At 45.3% G+C, this 14,487-nt stretch overlaps 1 protein-coding gene across 1 annotated transcript in view; it reads right to left on the bottom strand.

The window, feature by feature from the left end:
• LOC119441846 (box C/D snoRNA protein 1) overlaps positions 1–14,180 on the bottom strand; it is a 34,787-nt gene extending 20,607 nt beyond the window's left edge. The window contains exons 1-4 of the mRNA XM_037706481.2: positions 14,039–14,180; positions 13,757–13,929; positions 12,105–12,202; positions 7,237–7,415 (exon numbers count right to left, since the gene is read on the bottom strand). Coding sequence (XP_037562409.1) covers positions 7,237–7,415; positions 12,105–12,202; positions 13,757–13,929; positions 14,039–14,055 — 467 coding nt within the window. The 5' untranslated portion in view covers positions 14,056–14,180. The remainder of the gene's footprint in view (positions 1–7,236; positions 7,416–12,104; positions 12,203–13,756; positions 13,930–14,038) is intronic.
• Positions 14,181–14,487: the final 307 nt, after the last annotated feature.

Raw genomic sequence — 14,487 nt, 5'->3', positions numbered from 1 at the left:
TGTGTAATGCAGTCCCATCACCAGGGGCGAACTAAAGGGGTCCTGAACCACCCAAAAGGCTATAGCATACGCTGCTGTAAACATTTCTGCCAAATTTTGCAGTCGTGCGCAGCACATGATGTTGGCAAGCGGATCGCAAAGTCAATTTTCTCTCAAACGCTCTTTTCAACATAAGCCTGCTCATCACTCTATTTTGGACGCTTTATTTCGTAATACAGTAGAACCCCGCTGAAACGTTTTTCACGGGACCATTAAAAAAACCGTAAGACCTGGGAAATGCAAGACCCGGGAAACAGGAAAAATTTAGACATGGGAGTAGTGTTGAACTGCACACAATATTATTTTAATTCTTACGTGTGAAAAAAAGTAGTAGTTTCCCCTGACAGCCGAAGTATCGATTGCAATAGCAAATTAGTAGACAGCTATACAAAGTAAGAATAGTAGTTTTATCATCCGTAAAAACTTGTAAATATTCACTTATTAACTATATTAACAAGCATGGTGTCAGCGCCCACAGGCAAACATGAACACATCACACTCAATGAGTGCGGATACGCGCTGTCAAACGCTGGCGTGAGGAATTTAAGCGTCGCTGCAGAAGTGAGCGAAGTGACCTTCGTGCTGTTGTCTGAGCGCCGAGAACACAGAGCACGCACAAAGCGACGAGCCGCCGATGCACCTACACTGCGTAGACTCTGCCCCCCAACGCAGATTGCATTCAAGATACGGCCTGCGCGACTGCACGCCTCTGGCCGCGCAGTACGCAGTTGATGCCAGAGCAAAGCGCTGCCCGCTATCCCTCGCCGGTGCCTCGAACGCAACGAAAGAAGGCGCGCTTCCTCCCTGCTTTTCTTTCGCGTGCGCGCGAGATTTAGACGCGGTCGTCGGCTCCCCTGGCACGCTTTCACTCGCGCATACGGCGCGCGGCGACGGCTTTATCGCCCTTGGACTTTATACGGAACATCTATGAGCCAAAACCAATTTTAGGGCCGCAACGCGTCATAGACACCATCTTTAGATAGCAAATATGGATCTCAAGGACCATACTTTTGCTGGCGGAAACCGAAAATACGTCATAAGTGTCGCCCCCGGCACTTGGGCGGCCAATGCCATCGTCAAGCAACGAAGCCAAGCGACATGAAAAGTCAAAATGGCCACTCGGGCCGGCGCGGGGTGGCAGTTCGCAACATATGATGCGGGAACGGTCCCACAGTTGCAAACGTAACAGCGGGGTTACCAATGCATTGGGTTCTATGGGAGCTGTGCCGGGACCGGCCAAAAACGACTAACAGTGGGGAAAATGCAGCATCCGGGAACATAACAGCGGGGTTCTACTGTATAGCAGATTCCCATAAGCGGCTGCTATTGGCCAATAGCTGACATCAATCAAGAAGGGCATTTGGAGCAGTGCGCTTCTTCCTACTGTTACTTTGTATATTTATTGATGAATTGATTAACAGGCTGAAGTAAGCGAAAATCTGCTTTTGAATTTTGATATTATGTACTTCTGGAAGAAGCAGACTATCGGCTGGTCACGCTTGGCTGTGGCCGCCCGCATAGCAAATACACTTTGGCCACCCTGCTTATCGGTGTCGTAGCCGTCGGGTCTCGCTCATTTCAACTAGTTCTGAACACTCAACTAGCCTCGAACCACGCGAAACTTAGTCAGACCACACGCACACTTGCCAGCACGTGCTCACTCCTGGCCTCTCCTGGTTAGGCGCCTTGGCAGAGTTGGCTTCCATATTGAGTTATTGATAGCGCTTCGAAATGCGCAAGTTGGATGTGGCTACTATCAGTGGCGTAGCCAGAAATTTTGTTCGGGGGGGGGGGGGGGGGGGAGGCTCAGGTTGCAGCGCGGCGTCCTCCTTATAGAATTTGTCGAGGGATCAAATACATGAATAATAACTGCATTGCCAATGCCATTGTATATTAGATGCTGCAAACGAATTATTGAACGCTACGCACTGTCAAGTAAAATATGTATTTTTAAATAAAAGAATATATTCGTATGTCTCAAAAATTGTGCCATAAATAACTGATATCAATGCTGCCGCATTTTTTTTTGGCTATTTAATAAGTAAAGAAAATATCACACGAAATTTAGAACTACATCAGTTTGAAACCAGCAAAGCAGTGCATGCAGCTGATATGAAAAACGTAAAGGCCATGAAATGAATAAGTTGAGGACAAATATTTTGATGAATCTTTGTCATTCAAGAACCTTGTATACATTTTTGCACATATGCAACAGTCAGGCAAAAAACCTCAATGACGCTGTCCTTCGTTGAAATAGATTACGCAGGAGCAGCTGTTACCGGTCGTGTATTGTAATTACACCGAGATTATAGTCGCAACAGTGAGTACATATAAAAAGCAGGAGTTCTGCAAAATATACATTAGAAATGAGAAGATAGAATGGAATATACAAATGCGACGATACAACTTGATAGAGGGAAAAAAAGAGTCGCTGGAAACAAAGTTCACTGCTTGTATACACAAAACCTCGCAACAAGATATTTAAATATACATATAAGTCTCCAATAAATCTACGTATTTAAGCAAACGTAACTGTATATAATGCGCCAAACAAGACAAATAAACATGATGCGCAGTCACAGATAGTAAACTTTGAGAACAGAAAGAGGGATGGTCTAGGCAAGAACAAAACTATGATCGCAGAAATCGTGATATGTATTCGGGCCATGCGGTGGTTGCGACAGCGCCATATGGGTAGAATAATAGAGGAATAATGCAGAAATCAGTATGAAAATGTGTAATTTAACTGCCTGTATAGCAGCAACAATTATTCTGCACCCAAAATTAAAGGAGGGTATTGCTTCGTTTCAAAAAAGAAATAAAAGCAGGTAGCTAAAAAGGAAAGAAAAAGACAAACGAAAGCCACAGATGATGCAGCAAGTTGAACTACCCAATATCCGAGTGTGTTTTTGGCAAACGCCGCGTGGGCCGGGCTTTCAATGAGCAAGGTCGGTCAAAATTGGTTATTGATGTCCTCGTAATTTTCGTATTTGCATGATAATTTTGATCATAATGTTAACTGCTATAATAAACGGCTAAAATTTCTGCGGTTTTAAAAGCTAACGAAGTCATATGTTTTCATAATTACAAGCTTATGGACCTGAAGGAACAGAGCTTTTTACTTGCATTGATTTTTGCTGCTTCACTATCTAAAGGACAAACTTCTCTCGGCGGGGAAGTTGAGCAAAGCGGTCAATGACTTTGGACACGTTGATGCCGACGTCCCTGTGGGTGTATTGAAGCGCCAGCCTAACCATGCGTTCCACAGACATTGTAGAGCGCAAGTAGTTTTTCAGTAAGCTCTTGTTAAAAAATATTCTATCTGCGCTGGCAGTGGTCACTGGAAGGGTGACTAGAATCTGCAGCAGTTTGCACACATTTACATAGAACCTGCCGTTGCAATGAGAGAGGGCATCTATTCCGGTGTTAAAACCTAAAACACTCCCTCGATGTCGTTGGCATCCTTGTTTAGGTACCTTGCACAAACAGTACGCTGTTCGATTCCAGCATGTCCGTCGTTTTCTCAGGAAGTATGGAGAAGCAGCCTGCTTTTGCAACTAGGCTTTCTTTCATAATTTCCCCACAAATTTCTATAATTTCATATTTGTGCATCTGGGCTTAAATATGAGGCATTACTGAGGCAACTTTCTAAATGGTTCTTAAGATATGTATCTCCACAATCAGCTCGCATGCGAAGAAGCGCTCTGAAAATACCTGTATTTTCAGCGGGGTCTATGCTTAAATCCATAGGGCCACTGTCCCTGTGGCCACGGAGAGCCAGACCTTGTCGCCCGCAAAAAGAGTTTCCTCAATAATAGGCCATTTACTTTCTTCTGTTTTCTCATATTTTACTTTGCCTTCCCTGGTCCAGCTGATCGATCACATTGGGCACGCTTCTTGAAAATGTTTGGAGAAAATTATCAGATGCTAGCTCACAGTCACGGTGATATTTAGTATTTTCATGTGTGTGGAAGATTGCGAGCGCATGCTTTCATTTCTGGAATGGCTTGGACACGAGGGCTCCTGCAGTGCGCGCATGTTGGCCGAAGTTTAAAAGAACATTAAACCCATAAAGTTCCAGAATTAAAAATCTAAAGCACGCCTTTGGAAATGTCAGTGCACCTTTCGCGTCAAAAGTTTACGAGAACTTTATATCCACAAAGTTTCGTCATTGAAATCCATGCGCTCCGTAGATCCCGCGGCCGCTGCGAGATGCCGCAACGCACCCGCTCGCTATCGAAAAGCCCTTAAAAGTTTGTGCTCGGATGAGGCTCAATGCGTTACGCGACTCTAGGTGCAAGGGCGTTGCCACGAAATCCAGCCAAAGTTCACAATTTTAGTGCCGAAATGTCTTTTCGAGCGTGAAAAAGACATTGTAGGCAGAATCCAGAATCATTCCCGGCGTCGGTGGTAGTTTTGGTCGGCGGTGCATGCCGGCATGAAAATATTTCGGGGGGGCTTCACCCCCCCCCCCCTCCCTGGCTACGCCCCTGGCTACTATCCATCAGTCAAAATGGCGCAGCACAATGCCAGTCCGCGCCACGTAGCACAGCCAGACAGGAGCACATGAGCATGAGCGCACACTCAAGCCCTGTCGTGTAGCCCTGTAGCTGCAGTCTGCTATATAGCATAGTTACTGCAGCCGCCGTGAGTCCGCTGGCTGAGCGCACTGAGGCTCTCCAAGCACAACCGCGTTTGGCATGTCGTAGGTGCTAAAATCGGAAATAGTGGCATCTATGTGAACATCCAAAATCAGATTTGACCTGCGTGCCATGGTGACATTCAGTAGGCAGAGCGTTGCGGGCCCACCCAGCTCTGCCATAGGCTTCGCAGTGCAAGTCATTGATGAAGGAGCGGAAGCACCGCAAACGATATGTTTGATTGCCAATAACGCCGTTTTTGCTGAACGCATTGAAGAACTTTTTGCGGCAAGGTATTTCTGAAATAGTCTAATTTAACTTCAAATGCATTTCTCGACTTCGACAAAAAGTGGTTAAGGGCCCCTTTAAAGGTCTCATGAATGCAGTGCCACACAAGCATATTTCTTCAGAGCAGAAATTAGATTTATCAGACTACAAGCGACAAAAAAAAAATCTCAATTCTTATATGACTAAGGAGACGATGCATTCCACCAACAGCAAACCCTCAATAACTACAACTAGCATGTTGAAAAATATTACGGAGGATGTGTTTATTGGCTCAGGCCTTCCAACTTGCCTTTACCTAAGGCTTGGGCCAGGCATGGGCTGAAATACCTTCATATTGGGTGGGCCCTGTGCACTTCTGACCGATACTAATGAAGGAATTATTTACAATGTTTCTTGTGTGCAAAGCAACGACATGAACTTGCTCTGAAAAAGTATTGCTCTGCATGTGTTTCAGTGTGCTGCTGACATTCACGCTCTACCTTTAAGATTCAGCCCAAATACAGTCGAATCTCGATAATTTGAACTCGAAGGGGCCCAAAAATTGGTTCGAATTAAAAGGACATATTTTAACATATTTAAAGAAGGACCATAGCACGATGCACAAACGGTGCGAGTCGTAAACGAGTTGTGTGATATACATCACAAACCCTCATTCACCCTTCGGAGAAACTCTTCTCATTTGTATAGACACCCTTGAAACCAATGTTTTTGATGTGGTTCAGTTACAACGAGCTGCACAGTGACAGCTTGGAAGAGCTTGTCTAGTGTCTGCACAAAAACGATGTCATATTTGGCTGTGCACCGCATGGCCCCAGCCTTACCAACCAAGTTACAAAATTATTTTTGGTCATCCGTTTTTCCTTCTACACGAAGGCACTCAACAAAGAGAGAGTCTTCCCGTGAAAAGAAGAAGCACCTGAAGCTCAGTCACGTCACTTAGCAGAGAATAACATAAGGCTGACAACGTTCTGTTTGAACTGTTTGTCAACAATTAAAAATTTTTTTTTTCTTGTGAGAAAAAAAGCCCCAGCTCAGGTGCGTCACGTAGCAAAAAATAATCAATGACGGAGAATGGTTTGTTTTAAACGGATTGTGAGCCACTCTTAGTTGTTTGTGTAAACAGTGCGTCAAAAAATAAAATGTTTGCTTCCGAGTTACCACTGGGAATTTTCTTGCTCTGCGTTTGATAAGGTGTCAGCCGGAGTAAATCGTCTAAAGCAAGCTACATTCTACCCATCGACGCACGCTCAATCGGATTGTTACCTTGGCGCCTTTCAATGACGAAAGGGCTAGTATAGCCACTCGCCATTTGCCGCCATGCACGAGCGAGCATATATATTACGAAGCTTTCTTTTTTTGTTACTGCATATTGGGCTGCGCACGCGGACGATCGCATTCTAGTTCCACGCAGCGCCCTTGCACTGCGGCTGCTAGCCGCCGTCGCGGCCGACGTGTAAGCGTGTGTCAGCGCCACCTGGCGGTTTCCTCCCAAAGGGGCACGCGCGAGCCGGCGCATTCAACACACTTCCCCATTCTAGCCACTGTAGTGGTGGTGCCGGTGGCCGCTACCACGATTCAAGGTGCATACTGGTGACTAACTGCTCCCGCGCCGCTTTCTTGCATGGTTATACTACAGGGCGCAAAAAAAAAAAAAATTTTTTAACCTGTGCAGTGGCGGCCACTTTTCGGGGGATTTGAGGACGCGTCCGTACAATCGGGTGACGCGAGAAAAATTCGGGAGAGTTGGCAGGTATGTGCTTACCAATGCTGCGGAAGGTACGCAAGTAGCACCGTCATAGAAATCTCACTTTGTGCGTTTAGCAGTACTGCTGTTGTTTATTTGCAGTACTTTATAGGAAATACCTACTTCATTTATTACAACTTATGGATGTAAGGTTACGTCAAACTAAGTATTATGTGTGCACCTTTGTGCTTCCAACATCCGCCGATGTACGATGTTTTGGTCGCAAGCACAAGCAATGCACTGTGGCTGCTAGTCGCAGCAACGTGTCACTCTGCTTGCCACTTGTTAAATGAACAGAGTCGCGCATGCAATACCTTCCGTGTATAATAAATGTCATATTTTGCAGCATAAAAGTCACATTGAATTACACGTTGCATACCTGTATCTTTCAAATGTGATGCACTATTTTTTGGTCACAAATGCGAGTAGTGAGAGAAGTATTTCTAGCCTTTGTAGCATTGATTGCTACATATGAAACAGCATATGCATATAGGCACACTGCAAAATGATAGGCTGAAAATGCACCTCTGACTCTCATGGACCTTGATATGAGCAGCAGGGAAGACCCAAGCCACATGCCAGTAGATGCAGCGCTCACGGAAGTTGTACTGTGACTTGTTTTCCTGCCGCTTCGTGAAGCAACGAGGCAACAACTTGAGCACAGTGCCACGTCGCCTGCACTCTGCCTGGAACTTGTGCAGGAACTATAGAAGGCAAGCAAACAAAGCAAATGGAAAAAAAAGCAGGAACAACTCGCCACCAGCGATAGCAGCAATCTAAGAAATGGCCATTCTGACTTATTTTGCACCTTTTTTTTTTTTTTATCTGTCAAATCAAGCACAATCTTAAGTGCCTTAAGACCAGCAACTGGCCTTCTTACATCTTACTATTTACGATAATAAGGAAATGTGCCATGTGTGTCGAGTCTTGCATATTCTATTTAGTTAAATTGCAAACCGAACGGACCTCAAACTCTTACATCCAGCAGCCTTGTCATACCTATGGTACATTCGGCTGGTCATTTTAGAGCACTCTGGCTGTGCGTGTTACATTCGGCTGGTCAAAATTGAACGCTCACAACACATTCAGCTGGTTCTTTCAGAGCGCCACACTCTAGCTCAGAGATCTTGGAGGTGCTCTCACCAACAACCTGAGAGTGCAACCGCGATCTGGCAAAGAAAGTTCTGGTCATGTGGCTCTACAGCTTCCGTTGTTGGCGTGGCGTCAATTGCAGTAGTGCAGCGGCACCTGTGCATCTTGTTTGTTTAGAACAGAAGATGCGCACGTGTTTCTTCTTCCGGCCTCCGATCGCTCTGGCGAGCAGCTGCACCTTCAGCTAGGTCACGCTTTCTCTGGATCCAATCAAAAGCAGGCTCCGCATCATTGCAATCCAAGTCAGAGTGCAGTCGGGACCAGTCGAATGTACGAATGGTTTTCAAGCAGGCACTTCAAACAGTCAGGGAAATCTAGACAGAGTATTCATCCGTTTTAACAATGGAGCTGTTTAAGCCGGAGGTTGGCCCGCATAGCGTAGACCAGAAACTGCACCTGGCGATGACGTCGCCACGCGTTCCCTTGCAACTACTTGGCACAGCTGCGCCTCGCTTCGCCGCTGCTACAATGACGTCACTTCGCATCGCCTGCTATGCCTCGCTTCGCCTAGACATGTCAACGCCTCGCCAGGCCGCGTCTTGAAACGTGTCGTGTTTGGCGGCCAAGCGAGAATCTGCGCGTTGGCGGCGAGCCGATCCGGAATACCGTGCCGAAGCTGCAGCCGAGAAGAGGCGTCGTCGAGTCGAAGATCCCGAGTTTCAAGAACGAGAACGCGAGAGTCTGCGTTTGAGTATCCAGCGTCGTCGGGATAGCGACCCTGGCTGTAGCTTGGCAAATCACAAGCTCCGCTGTTTGCTCCAGCCTTGCATCACTAGTGCACGCTGCGCTTGTTTTTTTATTTAAGCAGAAAAAAGAAGAAAAAAGTGAAATGTTTCTTCACTCTTTTTAAGTGTTCCCAATGAACCTTTCAGCTGAGTTGTAATTTTCTCTGCAGTTTTGAGCTGTTTCATAGTTTGTGCACAAAAATTTAAGCTCACCACTAGGCAGTGTTGCGGGTCGGAGATTAATCCCGCCGCTGCTGCCAGTTTGTTGAGACTCGGGTAGCGTTTAGGCCGGTGATCCTTCAGCAGAAGGGATGAGTACGTCCGGGAGTAAGAGCGAGAGAAAAAAGGGGTTTATTCTACATATTTACAGTGGCTCCAAATATGGAAGCCCACTCTATGGGGGTGCACTTTGAAAGTCTCAGCTCACTACATGTCTGAGCACATATCAGAACAGGTCAGGACACACCACTGCACGCAAGGTGTCCCCTTATAAAACATCGGTCTTCCCTAGTTGACCCGACTAGGGAATCAGATGACCTTGATGCGGCCAATCAGACGGGCCGTCTTGTTCGCTGAACTCCGCCTCCAATGTTGCACCTTCGAAGCAAGGACGAGGCAATCCGGAAACAGGGGGTTGACACTCCTTCCACGAAAGTCGGTGACCTGTTTCTTGCCCTCCGACGGTCATCTTGCCAGGGTCGGGAGAATGGCCTTTGCACTAATCCCAGTGTCTAACGAAGGGGGGCAAGCTTCGTGAGCTTCCTTGTCATCGCGTCCCAGCTGGTGTCGACCGCGTTGCCAAGTAGGCGGCTGCTGATGAAGGGGGTGGCATCGGGGGAAGCACCTAAAGAATGCGCACTGCCTAGTTGGGGCGCTTGTTTGCCTGTCTCGTCGGTGTATGGCACTGTCGCCGTCTCGGCGACGCTTATGAAAGGGCCTGCCTCGATGGGAAACATCAAAGAATGCGCCCGGCCGATTCGGGACGCAACAGCAGCAATTGGTGAAAAATTGAATCCAAAGATGGTAGCTTAAATAATGACACATTTATGTGCACATTGACAACGTTATAGTGCTATAGCACTGCAAGAACTGCCTGCCGCTATTTTGTTTTGTGGAGGCTCAAATGCAGCAATGGACCATTTGCAAAAATCCAAGTTGGCTGCCCTGCAAGGCAGTTTTTCGAAAAAAAAAAAAGATATCGTCCACAGACTACAATTCTAATTCTGCTTCTAAGCAGAGTCCCCCAAAGAAAGAAGAGCAAGCGCAAAAACTTTCCAAGAATTGCCGTACTCTGAAAATTTCATGTAATCATAGTTCCTCCACAACACACACCCATACGTTTCCCATGCATACCCAGCAGAATTTTAGCAAATGATCCATTCCATACATAAATTTGCCATTATTTGAGCTATACGACTGGGTTAGATTAATTTTTCACCAGCTTATGCTTAGTATTGTGCCTTAATTATTTACACACACAAAATAGTACTCAAGAATAATTTTGGCAATCAAAATCAAAATTAAATTTTTCAGTCCATATCTCCCCTTAATACTCTTCCCGCAAGCCTAAAATGTGACCAACCTGCTAGCTTTGTCCTCCACTCTTGTAAGTCGTGAGGTTCTCTGCCCTCAAATTAAGAATAAGATATTAAAAAGTAGTGCCGAAAGCAATTAAGTTGAATACCCATTCTTCATTCTCCTCCCTGCCTTCTTACTTTTTATGCCTTCCCTATTGCCTCCAAAGTGACTGTTCACATCTCCTCAGATGATTACTCTGCCCACCATAGCTTGCTCCAACTTGCATGGTGCCCACGCAGTGTCATTATTTTAACACTCTTTTCATGAATACAACTATCTCTTATAAGGGGCCCTGAACACTTTTCTAACTAATCATAGAATGACCTCATTATTAAAGGACGTCATCTCATGCTGCAAGCATTTTTCGAATCCTTCAAGTATAAATGGAGTTACTACATCGATATGCAGCTTTCTCTCTCTTTTCGTCACCGCTAGTGCACTGAGAGCTACACTTGGGAGAAGCCAAGGGGGCAAAGCCTCACCGAAAGGGCTCACCGCGCAACTCTGGGGTGGCCACGGTAGACTACGCTACACAGCTACATGCAATTGTCGTGTGTAGACCGGCAGTGCAAAGATTACATTCTTTTTGTGTCTTTTTAGATCGCACACATATAAATGTTTCACTTATTTAACTCAAAATTAGCAATTATGTATTACTGAGAATGTTCTCGTGATCACAAAATTAGCCAATAGCTGTTGGTGGGTCCAGCTGCTTGCAATGACGCTGCATACCATTGCGCAAGCGAGAGCAAGCAATTTTTCCCCGTTTTTAACATGAGATTGTAAATTCCCTACTGCATGCAGTGCAATAATATTTGCATCACATGTTCACAGGAATCTCTTGTACAGATCAGCAACGTTTTCTTACTATGTTTGAAAAGTGTTTCAGGGGCCCTTGAATGTATGTCATAAACTTGACTGCAACTCTATTCGTAACGCTTCTTCTGCCAAGATTGTAGAAGCATTGAGGTTCCAGCATAACACAAAACAAATGACAAAGAAAGCAATGGGACAATCATGCCTCTGCGTTCCTTTTTGTCATTTGTATGGTGTTGCAGTGGTTTAATAAACCTCCACTAACTTGGCCAATGTTCTGTTCTGCTGTGTAAGAGTTTGAATCCTCCTTCCCACAGATCCCTCTGTCTTGTATTCTTTCCACACTGTCTCTTGTGTGCAACAACAACCATCCTATTCTCAAGTCATGTCAACCTTTTTCATCCTGTCATAGTTGCAACCAAGAGCAAAGGATTTTAAAGTGAAATTAAAGGTGACCTCCCTCAAGACCGATCCACCTGCTTTTGATGCAGTAGCTCCAACAAACTTCGCACCGCCCATGGGTAATTTTGGTCCTGTGCATCTATCAAATTTCAAATACATCTGAAGTCAAGCCTCCTCCTTTATAAAAGTGTGTGACGGGTCAGAAATCTAAGCTACGTAGCTTTGACCCTGGGCAGAACACAGCTTATGTCTTGCAAGTGAGCATGTATAAACTGTCATCACTGCACAATAGAAGTGCTGCAAATGTCAATTTGTGCAATCACTGGAGCAACGCTCAATAAAGCATGTTCCTGCACACGCAAGATAGTTTAGCAAAACCATGGCAAGAGCTCTGAAAGTACTACTAACCTTACAGGCCAACGCAGCTGCTTTATAATGTACATCACTGGCTTCAGATGATGCAACGCCCATAAGCCACATCTAGTTCATGATACTATTAATAGATCATGATTACTGTTCGCCACAAAAGTCTCCCAAATCAACACAACTGGATTTGGCTGCTGTTGCTAGGATCCACTGCCCCAGGATTACAAAAGGTTTTAAAAAGCAGCAAGATTCATTAAATCATTTATTAAAGATCAAGTATTCATTCATAAAACATCTGTCGAAATATTCCCATGCAACACATATACTAATGGGCTAGCGTAATGTATGACTCACTCCAGGCAGGCTCTTCTGTTGTGGATACACACCCAATGCTGGCTTGGTTCTGCATACACTATCCACGATTCTCGCAGATTCTTCAAGAAACCGATAATCTGAACCAGAAAAAAGTGCACAAAAGACAGCGATATGTATTTGTCTGACATGCAAAGCATGTTACTTGAACCAGACAATTAAGATCAACAGGAAACAAATAACCCAGCACTGCTTTCAAGCAGGTACTAGTGAGATTGTACTGTTAGCACAGAGTATATTAGATGCTTTACTTCTCGTTTATATGAAAATTTTTGGCTCCTCCGGCCCATGAGAACGGTGAATATACAGTGCACATTATGACAGGTGCATGTTGCTACAATTGCATAAATGAATGTACGCTCAGTAGCGCCAGAAGTCGGAGCTTGGAAGGATGTAGTAGCTATCCCAATCAGCAGGATAATTTTTCTTGCATACATTGGCCAGACATTCAAGTTTCGAGCCACTGCACCAGCCCTCCCATACATCAAGTACTTCTGAAACCCCTGTCTACGCTGACGAACCATTTGAATATTGCAGGGTTAATGGCCCTGTGTTACACAACACTCAAGTATAACTGCTGATAAAATGACCAGAACTAGTAAAATGATTACAATTACACCTGATTACATGTGCACAATCCAAATTTGTCCAGAAACACATATGGCACATTTCAACATCAGCAAGTTGGTGTGCTCTAGAGCCAGTCATTTGCACATCATAAATGACTGGCTTGTCTGCATCTTCTGCCTCGTGCCTTTGTTATATATATATTTTTTCCTGCTTTCCATACTACTGCAGTCATTTGCGCAGTGGCATGGAAGCACTTCAAGACAGTATGAGCTCGCACAGAATTTTGGTATTGCAAGGAAAATGCGTAGTGTGTTAACACGAAACTGCGGCCTTTTTTATTTATATTGTTTTTCAAACTTCAATGATACAAATTTCTAGGGTAATCACAATTGCATTTTAATCTGTTAAATCGTGCTGCTACAGAAAATTTTGTCACGATAGAATGACAAATGCGGCCACGCTAAGCCACGCATTCATTTTACAAGGAATGAGATAAGGGACGGTATTTTGTAGCAATGTCTTTTCCGATGCTAATCCCCTTGGAAGTTTTTCGCGTTCGTAAGTGGCCGCGTTCGAAGCTCCGCCCTGGGCGGAGCATCTATGACAACTCAGGAACGTGAAAAGCGCCGAAAGGCATTAGCATCGGGAAATGGCATCGCTAGAAAATCGCGGCCAAGAAATGCAAATCAATCGTCGTCATAAACTTATTTAACGCTGTGCACTGGATATTTTCATGAATTCACAGCACGCACAGCGTCCAAGAAGATAAACGACCGTGAAAACGTTAGTGATTATTGTGCGAAATAATAATTTGCTACCTTCCGTTTTCCGCTCATCTAGCATAACGGCACTCAACAGATATCCCTCGGAAGGAAGGCGTGTTTAACATGCGAAAACGTATTTTCTGCAAGGCAAAGAAGAAGAAAATCGCGTAAAAGTACAGCAAGGAGGCAACTTCGCAAAGCAACAAGCTTCCCATCGCTTTGAAATCCCGTGATGTCAATGAGACTCACCAATGAAAGCCAAGAACACTATTTTTCAATGGAAGAAATTCCATCACGTACCGCTAAGGAGATCCAAGTCTGTGAACCCGTCCAGCGGGATGTAAGCCGTTTTGTCGCGGATTCCATCGCACTCGCCGATCTTTTTGTGCTGCTTCACGCAGGGCAAGGAACACGACCGGGCTGAACATTTTGGGCAGCAATACTTCGATGGCTTACCGCACTGCAGGCACGTTCTGCGATACAGGCCAGCACGTTTAGCGTCGCCCATGATGCGGCCCCGGCATCGGCTGCCACCAAATTCGCCGCTACCTAACAAAAACACAACCCACGTGCCCAGCTTACCTTTCAGGCGCTGCCATGCTTGCCTGCTTGCTTTCGAATGACGTCAATGCCTTGTCAATGCTGCACCAAGGTTGGCTGCATGTCAATCTAACGTACACAATTTGGGCGATATTTGTGCTTATGACTTCAGACGCCCTTGTGGCTTTGTTTATTACGCTTAATCTGCTTTCATTGACCTAAAGTTTTAAGCAATATATACACCCACTGCAAGCTTACCAACAATGGGGGCGCCAGCTGGGGGGTGCTTGCGCTGTTGTCGTCTGCTACAGTTCAGTTCAGCGTGGCGATCGCGTCTTGTTTGGCGATGCAGAATGCAAAGCAGGTTAGTGTCAAACGTAGTGACTCCAAAATGCGCATAACTTTCCTTATCTGCACGCTTCTTTACAACAAAGATTTTGATGGGGGAAAAAACAGGGGGCAGCAGCAACGAACGAGCTCGAGAAGCTACT

The sequence above is a fragment of the Dermacentor silvarum genome, chromosome 2, assembly GCF_013339745.2.
Source record: "Dermacentor silvarum isolate Dsil-2018 chromosome 2, BIME_Dsil_1.4, whole genome shotgun sequence".
NCBI classification, from domain to species: Eukaryota; Metazoa; Arthropoda; class Arachnida; order Ixodida; family Ixodidae; genus Dermacentor; species Dermacentor silvarum.
Note: the sequence above shows the minus strand (reverse complement) of the source record. Positions and strands in the feature narration are given on the sequence as shown.